The sequence below is a fragment of the Macaca nemestrina genome, chromosome 17, assembly GCF_043159975.1.
Source record: "Macaca nemestrina isolate mMacNem1 chromosome 17, mMacNem.hap1, whole genome shotgun sequence".
In the NCBI taxonomy this organism is placed as follows: domain Eukaryota; kingdom Metazoa; phylum Chordata; class Mammalia; order Primates; family Cercopithecidae; genus Macaca; species Macaca nemestrina.
The window spans coordinates 79,019,568-79,035,055 of record NC_092141.1 but is presented as its reverse complement, the minus strand read 5'-3'; the positions used below and the strand labels follow the sequence as shown (position 1 = coordinate 79,035,055).

General features: G+C 39.7%; 1 protein-coding gene across 6 annotated transcripts in view; it reads right to left on the bottom strand.

Annotated features, from left to right (window-relative positions):
• Window positions 1-9,493: 9,493 nt before the first annotated feature.
• Window positions 9,494-15,488, bottom strand: part of LOC105469070 (potassium inwardly rectifying channel subfamily J member 16) — a 209,297-nt gene continuing 203,302 nt past the window's right edge. For 5 of the 6 annotated variants that reach the window (XM_011719654.3, XM_011719650.3, XM_011719649.2 and 2 more), the window contains one exon: window positions 9,494-13,338. In XM_011719654.3, coding sequence (XP_011717956.2) covers window positions 11,989-13,245 — 1,257 coding nt within the window. In that variant the 5' untranslated portion in view covers window positions 13,246-13,338 and the 3' untranslated portion in view covers window positions 9,494-11,988. Of the gene's footprint in view, window positions 13,339-13,860; window positions 14,016-15,488 lie in introns of those variants that run through there. The other variant, XM_011719652.3, reaches the window with a different exon arrangement.

Sequence of the window (15,488 nt, the reverse complement as noted above, 5' to 3'; positions counted from 1 at the left end):
TAGGTGTTGCAATGATGGTGAGCTACACTCACTTGAAAGGTATACAAGAGAAACCACCTTTTCCCCAAGTTAAAATGAAATACAGGCTAGCCAGGTACAGTTTGCCATTCATCAAACAAATCACCCACCTGAAGATGCACCCCTTTTTATTATTACTATTATTATTATTACTATTATTATTGAGACAGACTCTCGCTATTGGCCAGGCTGGAGTGCAGTGGCACAATCTCAGCTCACTGCAAGCTCTGCCTCCCGGGTTCATGCCACTCTCCTGCCTCAGCCTCCCGAGTAGCTAGGAATACAGGTGCCTGCCACCACGCCCGGCTAATTTTTTTGTGTTTTTAGTAGACACGGGGTTTCAGCGTGTTAGCCAGGATGGTCTTGATCTCCTGACCTCGTGATCCACCCGCCTCGGCCTCCTAGAGTGCTGGGATTACAGGCGTGAGCCACTGCGCCCGGCCCTGATGCACTCCTTTATAATAACATGAAGGGTTAGTAACATCCATAAATGAGCATTTTTCCCCAACTTCCCTAGATTAAGAATTCTGGTATTTTACAAAATAACATGTATGAGGATGCCTTTTATTAGTTTATGTCATGAGTGTAAGGTGTCCCCGTTGGAATTTTAGTGTTCTACCACAGTTATTACATTTTTCATGATGCTACTTCCTTCCTGCTATTACAATTGTAAAAGCAATATTTCATCTTTTTTTGAAATCCATTTTTGTGATGTTTTTAAACAGCTTCAATTTTCCTGTTTAAAACAGACCCACTTTTAGAAAAGGGCCGTAATAGCAGAACTGAAAACTAAATTCAACAAATATTACTTCAACTGAGTTGTCAAATTATAATCATGGGATGTATAAAATGTACATCACAGTGAGTTGTACATTAAAGAAAGATTTTTAAAGTTGCACAAAGTATTGTAAAGTGGGAACTTTCCAGCTGAATTCAGATGATACAGTAATTATGAGAATAGAAAAGACTGCACTAAAATATTTATGTACCTAACCCTGTTCAGTCTGCTGTAACAGAATGCCATAAACTGGATGGCTTATCAACAACAGAAATTTAATTCTTAGAGTTCTGGAGACTTGACAGTCCAAGATGAAGGCAGATTCATGGTCTCATGAGAGTCTACTTTCTGGATCAGAGGCAGCACCTTCTCACTATATTTCCACAGGGTAGAAGGGGTGAGCGGTCTCTCTCAGGCCTCTTCTAAAAGGGCACTAATTTTACTCATGAGGCCTCCACCCCCATGAGTTAATCACCTTCCGAAGGCCACACCTCTGGATACCATCGCCTTGGGGGCTTAGGATTTCAACATGAGAATTTGGAGGGGACAGAAACATTTAGACTGTAGTAATATGCCAATGAAATAAAAGCATTGTAAGCCAACAACAAAAAAATTGGGGCTACAAGTAGAGCGAGGAAAAATCAGCACATTTTGTGGCTGTAAAGAACCATAAAGTAATTTAAAGAACATCCATGTCGTTAATGTTCAGAAATAGTGGAATAAGGAGGTTAATTTCCCCCGAAACCCACAGCTCATTAATGGCAGCCCTGAGATGGAAATCAATTTCCCTTGGGTGCGGGAGAAGAATATGATCTCATACATCAACCTCCATATCAAGATGAAAACATAAGATTTTTTTTTAAATTGTGATAATCAGTAGAGCATTACTATCCTACCACTAATAATACTTTTGCTTTCAAATTCCTCTAAAATACCTTGATATTTATGGATTATATCAAGGTATTATGGAAAATACCTTGATATAATATATATGGAAGAAAACAGAGAATATTCATTTACTGAATAACTCCTATCTGCCAGATAGTTGGATGTGTGTCTGTCTATACATACATATATATATGTGTATATTAGCATACACACATATATTTATAGGTATGTTCATATATATGTGTTTGTGTGTAAGAGTATCCTAATATACTCTTTACAATTAGCCTATAATATAGTTTGAATGTTTGTTTCCTCCAAAACGCATGTGGAAATTGAATTGCCATTGTAACAGTATTACGAGGTGAAACCTTAGAGAGGTGATGAGGCCATGGAGGCTCTGCCTTCATGAGTGGACTAATGCCTTTATCACAGGAGTGGATTCGTTGTAAAAGGGAGATTTTGTCACCTTTCCTCTCTCTCTATTGCCCTTTCTTGTGTTTCCACCTTCTACCATGGGATGACACAACTAGGAGGCTATCCCTCAATCTTAGACTTCCCAGTCTCCAGAACTGTGAGTCAATAAATTGCTGTTCATTACAACTTATTCGGTTGGTGGTATTTTGTTGTAAGCAGCACAACATGGACGGAGAAAGCCCACAGGTAAATATGATTAACTCCATTTACACTCACGAAGAAACTAAGGCTCAATGACAATTAGAAAATTACCCAAGTTCATACAGCTGCCAAGGGGCACACCTTTAAAAAAGGAATCTGAATCCTCTTCTGCCTGATTTAATCATGATCTTCCTACAAACGTATGTCATACATTAGAGAAAAAAATGAATCGTTCTTCTCCCATCTCAAATGTGCTCAACACACCTCTTCTTTCCCATCATGAGCTGTGGTTCTATCTTCTGAGCAGTTTTTGAAAAGCTCTGTGGGATCCACCAGCACATCACAGGCCAGTGAGGTTTTTCAAGTTCAGTGAGTAGCAGCTTAGTTGAGTAGTGATATATTATTTTGGGATGATAAGCCTGCTCCTCTCAGGACCCCTCCAATTTAACTGGAACATGTTGAACAGTTTGAGAATAACACATGTTATTATGATATGAAGCAGTTAAGTACTTTTGGAAATGGCTTTAATTTAATGCCCAGTAAGTAGATAATGCGGGAGGATTATCCTGTATTATATGCAGTTTGATTTTTCCTCTGTTTGGTGCTATTCACTAAGCCTTAGGTGTATCTGAGTAGAGTAGTATTTTATTCTCAAAACTGTATTTTACTGAATGTTCATGCCTCCCACAATGGAAAGGATGTATGATATAAATCATCCAAAGTAATTTTGGTCAGCTAGTACAGAAACCATTTACACTTGGATTGGGAATAATTCATATTTCTTCTACTAAACCGTTGCATGATTTTTCCTTTTTAATTTTTTGGTTTTTTTTTTTTTGATTAGGTCAATGTTAAAAGTTAAGGAATGTAAATTATGAAACACCAAAAGAGATGAGTTTGCTGCTAGCAGTATTAATTGCCTACAGTGTATTAGCATTCATTATGTGCTAGGCATTCTTCTAAGGATCATATAAATATTTTCTCACTAACCCTTTTAACAATTGTAAGGTGGGTACTGTTACTTTCTTTACTTCACAGTTGAGAAAACTTGGGCCCAGAGAGGTTAAGTAAATTGCCCAAAGTGACACAGTAAGAAAGTAGTAGAACTAGGCTGGGCGTGGTGGCTCACACCTGTAATCTCAGCACTTTGGAAGGCCGAGGCAGGTGGATTACCCGAGGTCAGGAGTTCAAGACCAACCTGACCAACATGGCAAAACTCCATCTCTACCAAAAATACAAAAAAATTAGCTGGGTGTGGTGGCGCCCACCTGTAATCTCAGCTACTTGGGAGGCTGAGGCGGTAGAATCGCTTGAACCTGGGAGGTGGAGGTTGCAGTGAGCCAAGATCGCACCACTGCACTCTCGACTGGGTGACAGAGTGAGACTCCATCTCAAAAAAAATAAAATAATAATAATAATAATAATTAATTTTTAAAAAAGAAAGCAGTAGAACTAGAATTCAAACTTAAGGCATTTGATTCTTAATTCTGCACCCTTAAATTTGTAGCTTAATACAGAAAGGAAATCTATAGCTAAGGAAACTGAGAATCAGACAGCAGCTCAGTTGCTCCAGGTGGCACAGTTAATAAGCAGCTATACCCAGCCCAAGTCTGTGTGATTCCCTCAGGTTGGGCTATTTTCTTCATAACACTTGTTTCAATAAGGGAGTACGTCCATTTAATGATAAAAATGAAAACAACAACAACAAAAAAACTCCGTTGCTCCAAAAAAAAAAAAAAAAAGAATCAAACAAACAAAAAAACCCTGTTGCTCCTTGTGTTTGCTTATTCTTTTAGGCTGGCCCTGCCAAAAGACTAAATATTTCTGCTTCCAAGGTAAAAGGCTTGGTGGCAATAAATCAGTGTACATAGGTGTGCCTCACTGTACATTAGCATTTCCCTGAAAAGGTGCGAGCTTTTTGTTTTTTTAGTCAATCATTGTTTGAGCACATTTTGAAGACGTTTATCTTCCTTTATCAAGGCTCTTAGCAGCTGCCTCCCACATTTGTTTCTTTTTTTTTTTTTCCCTTTGCTTTCCCAGCTTCTCTACTTTTTTTTTTTTTTTTTTTGAGACGGAGTCTCGCCCAGGCTGGAGTGCAGTGGCGTGGTCTCGGCTCACTGCAGCCTCTGCTTCCTGGGTTCCAGCAATTTTCCTGCCTTAGCCTCCTGGGTGGCTGGAATTACAGGCGCATGCCACCACAGACAGCTAATTTTGTATTTTTTAGTAGAGACGGGGTTTCACAACCATGTTGGCCAGGCTGGTCTCAAACTCCTGACTTCAGGTAATCCACCTACCTCGGCCTCCCGAAGTGTTAGGATTACAGGCGTGAGCCACTGTGTCTGCCACTTCTTTAAATACTTAACGATCAATAGTACTTCTAGAAAATACTGGCTTGAAATGATCATTGGTGCTATTTACTGATTAAAAAATAGCAATATTTCCACCTTGGGCAGCACCAGGTCTGCTTGTTGCCCCAGGTTGGTCCCTGGTAATTGTGTTTTCTTCTTCTGTCCCTCCATGTCTGTCACTCTTTAGGCAGATAACTCCCGAGTTGGAGGTTTCCTCCTACAGAAAAAGGGATCTGATTAAATGAGCCGATGTCCTCCTGAGATATCCTAAAAATCTTTGGTTCTGGAATTGGCGGCTAGCAGAGGTTAGCTCTGTCCTTACCCCGGCCCCTATGACTGGCCTCCCTTCCCCAGGCCAACTAGTGTCAGAAAGAATCAACCAGCAGCACAATAAATAATTGATCTTCAACATGTGCTTCTAATTCAAATAAAGGGCATTTAACCACAGTGAGTATCGCATGTGACTGAAGTATTTTATGTGGAAACTTGAAGATTTCTGATAACTTGCTGTAAAGAAGTTTTCACAGTGACTACATCTCCAGGGGCCCTTTCTATCTCAAGTTCAAGTTACTTAGACAGTGATTAAAGACCTTTTATAGGCCCCTGTGGTAAATGATAGCATAGAGGAAAAAAAAAAAATAGCATTCGTTGGCTATGTAATTTAGCAAGACTTAATCTATTTGTTTGAGTTTTCATCCATCGGGCTTGCTGAAATACTTTAAATAATTAACCTGTTTCTCTGCAGCCTGAAGTGTCCCCAGAGTTTCCATTCCAGGCCTGAGATGAGTGATCATCCAGCACAGATTGCCTTATTTAGTTGGAAGACTCTCCATCTCAGTCCAGCTGCTTTTTCTTGGGACAGCAGACAGACCCTGGACATGGTATCCTTTTACGTTACAGTATTTAGAAAGTAGAATAAATCAGTGAGATCCAAGAGCAAAAGGCTATAGTTTACTTTATTCACTTTATTTTAGTTTTTTTCTCCTGTCCCTGCTAGGTGCTCAGCAACTGAATCTATCGAATTTCAAAACATGTAGAGGTGTCGACGTAAGTCTCCAAACTCCGCACAGAGAATCCCAAACCACAAGTTTGGACATTTCCAAGGAAAGAAGCACAGGGTGGCAGGATGAGGCAAGAGGCTGCTTACTCCAAGCCAAATCTCATGACCCAACCGCATAGTCATAAGAGGAGTGCGTTCAGTTGCTTTAGGAAACCAAGAGCAGTGAAAGAAACACTTGGGAATTTACTGGTAGATAAGGTTTTTCTGATCGAAGAAAAGCTACAAAGTAATGCAGACCAAGGGTGATTTCTGGGCAGCATGATGATTATGTCTTTTTAGGAAAATGCCCCTTCTCGGGGACCTTACTTGCTGTCTGCCCACAGATTTATCTGAACTGAATCTCGGTTACTAGTTTTTGCTTTCAAAGACCTCCTATCTAGGGGAACATTTGAAAAGAATTTACCAAGCACTTCCCTGCTGCATAATCTGTCTGTGTGTTGTGTTGACGCCAACTTGCCTTTTACATGTGGAGCCAAAAGCTCTCTTCTCAGGAGCCTGGGTCATACTGCTCCTTTAAAAATGAAAGTGAGAGAGAGAGAGGCCACGCTGATTTTAGAATTGAGTCAGGGCTTTGTGATTTATAGAGTACCCAGGGTGAATAGGCGTGGCTTCTAGATATCCACAGGCAAATCTTACCCTAAAAGACACAGGACTTTGCACACGCCTTGCAGAACATTCAGAACAGAAGAATCGAGGCTTGTAACCGATGAGACTCATAGATAGAATATATTAAACTGAGTAGAATCTGGTGCCTAATAATTTACATAAAAGTGGCCCAGAGAATCTACTCAGCACATGTCCTGGCCAACTCAGAAATTAGGAAATACAAATATTTAAAGAGAAATCTGGATTCCTCTGTGTGTATTTGAAATCCTCTCAAATATGCTAAATGGATGCAGTTTGGTCTTGGTAAGGGATAGAGGGCCTGAGACAGTATTAGCGGAGTTTGATTTTTTTGCCCAACTTGTGCAGTGCCTGCTTTATCGAGGTTTCTGTGGATTTTAGACCATTCACCCTTAGTGAAAGTCCCAATAAAACACAGAATGTAATTATGTTGGGGGGAAGAAAGAAGCAAAAGAGCAGGAGGTCTGGTTAATCCTTTTATCAAGGTGGAAGGAAGGAAGGAAGGAAGGAAGGAAGGAAGGAAGGAAGGAAGGAAGGAAGGAAGGAAGGAAGGAAGGAAGGAAGGAAGGAAGGAAGGAAGGAAGGAAGGAAGGGAGGGAGGGAGGGAGGGAGGGAGGGAGGGAGGGAGGGAGGGAGGGAGGGAGGGAGGGAGGGAGGGAAGGAGGGAGGGAAGGAGGGAGGAAGGAAGGAGAAAGAAAAAAAGCAAGCAAGCAAGCAAGCAAGCAAGAAAAAGCAAGCAAGCAAGCTAGCTATTTCCACAGTGATTGACTTCATCAACTGTCATGGACAAGCACAAGTTGGACCTAAGTTGTGCATCATTTTTTTTTTTCCTACCAGCCTTGTTTCCTGGATAATTTCCCTTAGATATATTGCTCACTGTGTCAATTATAAATCATATTTATTTTCACTCATGAAAAAGACGTCTAGAGATATGCAATCTAAGGCTGCAGTCTTTCCTACCTTTCTAGTTTCCCTTGTAGGGGTGTCCTTGATTTGCATTCTTACAAGGTGGCTTCAAGAACATAAGTTACCAAGTTAGAAGTCCAGATGGAAAGAAGGGTGAGCAGGGAGAGGAACAGGGCATCTGCCAGCCAAGTCAGCTTAAAAGCTTTCATAAAAGCCGCACCCAAAGATTCCTGCTAACATCTCATGTGCCAGAACTATGCCAGTTAACCCTACCCTCCAGCAACCTGCATCGGGACTGGAAATACAGCTGTAATTTTTTTTTTTTTAACCTGAACACATTGTTTTCCAATTAGGAATTTGTTAAGGAAAAGATGATTGGAGAGTTGATGAAATGGAAATTTAAAATATCCAGCTTACTATGTTATTGTGGGGATTAAATCTATGCGTAAATCACTTGATAATACTCACTAATCTGGTGGCACACGAAAATAATATTTCCTTCCCTCTCCCTAGTCTTAACTCACTTCTCCAGGGCCCTGTTCAGAAACCAGAGCACACAGTGGAGCAATACCTTGATGCTACAATTTGTTTTTTATCTAATTAACTTCACTGAATAATTTCATTTTGGGGGAAAAAGTAGATGGCATAAGAAAAAATACTCACCCAACTTCTCGCTATTGGTAGGGCATTTGAAACTAGAATTGCCATTCTACATAGAACCTGCTTGTGATACTTACAGAAACAACCAACTTTTATTTCAGATATACCTGTTCTACAAGCTTTTAAAAAAAAAACATAAAAATGCTTTACAATGCTGCCTATGTTCTATTTATACGAAGCAGCATTCTTATTTTCGGTGCACTATACCCAATGCTGACCGCGCCAGCAAAGATAACTTATACCACTGAAAATATAGGTATATGTACACACTTTTTGCATTAAGATCTTTATTATTAAGTAACTCACTGGGGTTGTCAAGTATGTTATAAAATTACACAGACAATTAGAGATAAATATCACATAGAAATGCTGATTTTACATTCTCTTCTGAGTACAAGCATTTGATTATAGAGGCTCAGAGCACAACAAAATGTATTTCATGGGACATTGATGCCCCATTCTGATATTGAAAGGCAAACATTAGCAGTAGCGGACTCAACAAAGCAAAGCAAGGTGACATGAAACTAGATGTAGGTCAAAGGTAAAACAAGCTAAAAAATTTTTAAGTGTTTTTGTCTATTGTCATGGTGGCTGTTTTCTTTTTTTTTTTTTAATTTATTTATTATTATTATACTTTAAGTTGTAGGGTACATGTGCATAACGTGCAGGTTTGTTACATATGTATACTTGTGCCATGTTGCTGTGCTGCACCCATCAACTCGTCATTTACATCAGGTATAACTCCCAATGCAATCCCTCCCCCCTCCCCCCTCCCCATGATAGGCCCCGGTGTGTGATGTTCCCCTTCCTGAGTCCGAGTGATCTCATTGTTCAGTTCCCACCTATGAGTGAGAACATGCGGTGTTTGGTTTTCTGTTCTTGTGATAGTTTGCTAAGAATGATGGATTCCAGCTGCATCCAAGTCCCTACAAAGGACACAAACTCATCCTTTTTGATGGCTGCATAGTATTCCATGGTGTATATGTGCCACATTTTCTTAATCCAATCTGTCACTGATGGACATTTGGGTTGATTCCAAGTCTTTGCTATTGTGAATAGTGCTGCAATAAACATACGTGTGCATGTGTCTTTATAGCAGCATAATTTATAATCCTTTGGGTATATACCCAGTAATGGGATGGCTGGGTCATATGGTACATCTAGTTCTAGATCCTTGAGGAATCGCCATACTGTTTTCCATAATGGTTGAACTAGTTTACAATCCCACCAACAGTGTAAAAGTGTTCCTATTTCTCCACATCCTCTCCAGCACCTGTTGTCTCCTGACTTTTTAATGATTGCCATTCTAACTGGATCCTTTCCTTACTCCTTATACGAAAATTAATTCAAGAAGGATTAGAGACTTAAATGTTAGACCTAATACCATAAAAATCCTAGAGGAAAACCTAGGTAGTACCATTCAGGACATAGGCATGGGCAAAGATTTCATGTCTAAAACACCAAAAGCAACGGCAGCAAAAGCCAAAATTGACAAATGGGATCTCATTAAACTAAAGAGCTTCTGCACAGCAAAAGACACTACCATCAGAGTGAACAGGCAACCTACAGAATGGGAGAAAATTTTTGCAATCTACTCATCTGACAAAGGGCTAATATCCAGAACCTACAAAGAACTCAAACAAATTTACAAGAAAAAAACAAACAACCCCATCAAAAAGTGGGCAAAGGATATGAACAGACATTTCTCAAAAGAAGACATTCATACAGCCAACAGACACATGAAAAAATGCTCATCATCACTGGCCATCAGAGAAATGCAAATCAAAACCACAATGAGATACCATCTCACACCAGTTTTTTTTTTTTTTTGAGACGGAGTCTTCACTCTGTCGCCCAGGCTGGAGTGCCGTGGCACCATCTCGGCTCACTGCAAGCTCCGCCTCCCGGGTTCTGGCCATTCTCCTGCCTCAGCCTCCGAGTAGCTGGGACTACAGGCGCCCGCCACCGCGCCCGGCTAATTTTTTGTATTTTAGTAGAGACGGGGTTTCACCATGTTAGCCAGGATGGTCTCGATCTCCTGACCTCGTGATCCGCCCGCCTCGGCCTCCCAAAGTGCAGGGATTACAGGCGTGAGCCACCGCGCCCGGCTATGGTGGCTGTTTTCTACTTACAAGATTGCAGTACTCTAATTTAGCCAAGTAATTGCTGCTGTACAATCCAAATCTACAGTGTGCATAATTTTTTAAATGGAGTGTGCATTCCTCAAGCAGGACTAAAAATCATCTTACTTGGGTCTCTAATATTAAGCTTCAGAACAGTTTTGCAACTTTTGACCTGAACAAATCTCTTATGCATAAAACAACAGGAATAAAAGATTGCACATGTGCATTTAAAAAGTAACTTTATTACTCCCAGGCCAAAAAAAAAAAAACAAAAAAAAACAACCACGAGGGAAAAGGAAGGAGAAAGGGAAGGATGGGGGAAGAGGGAAGAAAGGAAAGAAAAACAAAAAAAGAAAAAAAAAGAAAAGAAACAGAAAGGCACTCTATCTACCTATACCTATATATTTTACTTTTATTTATAATCTTGGACTACGTAATTTGGTTCATTCACTTGTGTGTTTTAATTTAAATTGAGAGAGAGAGAAAGATTTTCCAGAAGAAGCAAAACAAAAACTGGGTGTGTGTGTCTGTGTGTGTGTATTTAAATGAAATAAATAATAAAAACTGTGCCACATACTTACTGCCAATGCAGCAACAATGTAAAACAGACACAAAACACAAAGAATTCTGAATGTACCTAATATTTCTTTGATTTATAAAGTTTAAAGTGACTCTTTACTCATAGGCCAGTTGGTGTGTGCTTAAAGTAATCATGATTAACATCTTTTAACATGAAAGTAGAGTATACAACTTTATCTCATGTTATAAAATTTAAGAAATTTCATTGTACTCAGATTATCCACTTACTGTGCATTAAAATCACTATAATTGAATTCTATCTCACAAAATCCTTCATTTAAATGGCTGTTCCAAGTTCAATAAAAGAGTTTCTTGCAATCCACAACTTGAGTCATTTGTGTCTTGTACGGTAACCAAGATTAGAAGCATACATAACTGCTTCTGGGCACAAATAAGTATCTCTTTCCCCACCCTCCCCCCAAAAAGGTTCTATCCTTTATGTAGCAGCCAAAGTTGCAATCTTTCGGCACTAGCAAGCTAGCAACAGTTTCTCTCCAAGGGTCTGAGAATGTTTCTCGCTGCTAACCATCCCCTCACCTCATCTATATGATCCTGTCCTTTGGTCACGTCCTGGAGGAAGGTGGGACATGAACATAGAACCTCCCCTTCTCAGAGAACCTAGCAAGGTTATGGTTGCCTTATTTCTGGTCTCCGTTTGTTGGAGTCAACCAGAGACTTTAAGAGAGAAATGCTGCTCTAAATACTGTTAACTTTTCTTCTGCCTCATCGGTTAGAGAAAAAACCGCTTCTAGCTCTCATTGATCACTACCTGGGCAAGTGGCAGTGGAACTGGTGGCGTGGACAGTTTCTTACAGCCACTAGCTATGCTCGCTGAAACGAAGACCGTCCAAGTGGCAAACCAAGTGACTTGAACTGGTGAGCTGATTTCACAGTTACATTTCTCAACATTACAGCTTACTGAATGCATCTTTTGCATATCTTTGTTAGATATCATACTTTTTATAGCAAATCTTCATTGTATTATCAATGTTGACATATTTAAAAATGTATTATTTATGCTGTCTTACTTGTCTTTTCATTTTTATTTATTCTAGCCTCCTTCCTGCCTTCATATCCCCATATTTGAATACTACACCTCCAACTGAAGATACAAGTATATAAGATAATAAAAAAGATACATTTTAATCAATTAGGCTTCTTAATAGCATTCTTAATACAAAATTGGCTAACAAGAAAAATTTTAATAATCGAGAACTATGGAATTTTTAGATTATCTTTTACCAAGTTTAACTTACTCTACTTACCCAGCATCATCACAAAACATAGCTATAACACTTTCAAAAAAGCCATGTTTACAACGACTTGCCTACGGTGATTGGCTGGAAGATAAAATGATTTAGTGGTAGCCCTCATAATCACAATTTAGGACTACATTTGGGATTCTACAGAGATTCTGTTTAAAGTCAGGAGAGCTTTCTGATAAGGTGTTTCCCTATACTCATGTGCGGCAGAAGTGGTGGTTTCCTCAGGATTTTCACAGCTGCTGACAATGGCAACGGCACTAAATGACCTTCGTCTCGCCTTGGTGTCTGATGTGCAGGATCCTCGAACTGGCGGTGCCTTTTCTATGTGGAGCTGCTGGTCTTTCCAGTCCAATTGCTTGGCACTGCAAAAGGGGGCATATACTTCCACACTTCCTTCAAACTGTAAGCAGTTCACTTTGTAATACTTCCTCTTAACTTCCAAGACATCATTAAACCTATGGCCCCAGAGAATTTCTCGGGGAACATAGGAGCTTCTAGATTGGTGGGATGTTCCAGTGGAATCACCAGTATAGATAAATGTCACCAAAATCTCAAAGTTATCTTTGGCTACTGCTTTGCGGTCAAGGGCATACAGAGGACTCTCGTGGTCAATTTCATGGACAATAGTTACTGGGGTGACCAGGATGATTTGGTCATTGACTAATCTGAGGTCTTTAAATGCCATTGTCATCCTCCCTTCACTGTCTTCTGTGTAGCGGAGAAGTTGGGCTCTAACTGTTCCTTCTACCACGTGGTTTGGCCGAAAATCACCAATGCGCCACATGAGGCAAAGCTTCCCATCTCTCATGCCTATAAGTGCAAAATAGCTGAAACGAATGGTTTGGGCTCTCTTTCGAGCAGTTGCCATTTTGGCCAAGGCAGCTCCAATGATAAAGGTATTTATGATGCAACTTAAGATGGACTGGAGGATCACCATGAGCACGGCCACAGAGCATTCTTCAGTAACACAGCGATAACCATATCCTATGGTGGTTTGGGTCTCAAGGGAGAACAAAAAGGCCCCTGTGAAAGAATGGACGTTGTCAACACAAGGTGTGATGTCTGGATCATTTAATAGATCGCCATGATGAAGGGCTATGAGCCAAAAGACAGAGCCAAATATCAACCATGAGAGGATATAAGATAAAGAAAATATCACAAACATATGGCGCCACTTAGTGTCCACAAGAGTGGTGAAGATGTCAACCACATAGCTTCCCCATTCTCCAAAAATGTGCTTGAAGTAGACATTACAGCTGCCATCTTTGTGAAGCAATCTTCTTCTTGCTCTTCTCTTCTCAGCTATAATGTGCTCTGGTGGGTAGCCTGGGTATTTTGCGTCCACATTGACAATATGATAGCTGCTGCCGTAATAGCTCATTCTTTGCTGTGCCCTTAGGGATCCAGGTGAATTTTGTAGTAGTAAGAATTCTAGATGTGTTGCTATTTCTTGGTTTGGGTTTTCAGTTAGAACCTAAACAACAACAACAACAACAAAAACACACTTTTTAGCTCTTGACGTCCACCTTCATAGAAACTTGCCAAATTTGGAGCAGTGTCATACCATCTAAAATAGCTACTACTTCATCTGAACATCAGCGGCACAGTATTGATTACTCATTTCAGTTTAGAATTCAACCAGTCATTATAGAGGCAAAATATGCAATTAGAGAAAATAACATTTTTATATATGAATAAGGCTTGAGTAAACACTGTGATTATCCCAAATGATGCCTCACTAACTTTTCTGACCTGATATAAAAAAAAAAATCTGCTTTATTTTTGTGAACTCTTCTTGCATGAGGGTATTTAGAAAACAAAGTAATTGCTAATATGAAAAGGCAAAATACAATTCAGATATGTGTCTAGCAGTCATAAGCTTCCTAACTGTTTAAATCAGGTTTTTCCTTAAAAAAAGAATGCAATAAAGAGTTTCTACTTTCATATCATAACGTAACTTTCAGAATTGTTACTGTTGTAACAGGTAATCCCTCACCTTCAGCACCTGGCGCTTCCTCTCCCTTCCACGGAGGCTTCTTTTCCTTGTGTACTTCCCAGGACAAACAGAACTGACAGGGGCACTACTTCACATTAAACCCGTTTCCCCCTAGCTCCAGCTTTAGTCTTGAAAGAAAAGAAAAAAAAATGCATCTTTCTTAACCTCAGTGGAGCTAAAACTACTCCCAGGTAAGCTTTCAGAAAGGTGTAAAATTGCCTCTGCCTTTGTCTCCTAACATCCATCCTTTTTTTTTTTTTTTTTTTTTTTTTTTTTTTTTGACACTGGCAGCTCTTCTCTTTCCTTCTGAATAGAGTCCCAAAAATTTGCCAAAGTTGCTAATCTCGTTTCCCTCTTAAAGGGAGCACACTACAACTGAACCCTTCTCTCTGGCTTGTCAGTGTTTTCCTGATACTTTCACAGACGTCCTTAGGCAAAATAATTTTTCTCCTTCCAAATTCAGTCTTGAAAAGATCAAGGCAGAACATGCAGCTCTCAACATTTTTAGCATCCATGGTATAATAGGTCAATGGATTTCCCAGCTCAAGTCAAAGTGAAATTTAAAACTGCAACATCAAAGTCATCTTGAGTTACTCCTACGCAAAACAAACAAACAAAAAGAAGTATTGTAGCCAATTTTAATAGCTTAGTAACTATTAGAATATGGGTTTTACACAGTCTACCTGTGCTAGATGGGATGAAGGGAGTATAATGGGGAGACTTTAGGGAATCTTGCCTCTCTATTGCATAGAAAATGCAGTATGAATAAATACTATTCCTGACATAAAGACCCCTTGGAACGAACCAGGGAAATTCATCACTAAATACGTGTTCAGCACCTTCTCTGCTGCAAAAGGACAGAAAGAGTTAACTTCCCTCCAGTGAAAAAGAATCAATTTTCTTTTCCTCCAGGGATCAGGCCCACTTTACAATAAACTCTTTGTTTAATGCATCACTTACAAGGATGGACTCCGCTTAAAGCCAGAAACTCCTGTAAGGCATGTATGGGTTTCTCTCTGTCCTCTACCTGCCTGTCGGCCACTTCACTCTGCCATCATCCAGATCAGTTTTGATCTGTTACATCCTCTCCTTTCTCAGCACTTCAACCAGGTTCAGGGGGAACCAATTGTATAATTCCCGGATGTGACATAGAGCTGCGAAAATGCTTACTGGATGGTTCAATGTAAAATATTTCCACAAATTTTGTCCACAATAACAACCATGCTTTGGAGGTTCCCATCTGTCTGACTTGTCATTGAACAATATTTTACAAACAGAAGAAGCTGATGTATGGTTCTCAGTGTCCACTCTCTCAACTGGTTATAGGAGGCATGAAAATGGGATGAAGTATAATCAAAGACCCATATGATTTCAAATTAAAAAGCAGATACGGAGATAGAATTATTTTCTTGTTAAATGTGTCCAACCTAGTTCCTTCAAGCGAACTACACACATGGTGGGAGTCTGAGAGTTAGAAAACACCGTTTCATAAATCAAGAGCTACTGTGTGACTCTGCTCTTTTCTGCTGCCAAATAAATAAATAAATAAATAAATAAATAAATAAATAAGGTTTTATTTGAAATGGCATTCAGTTGGCATCATTTTGAATTCCAGGGGTACCAGCAAC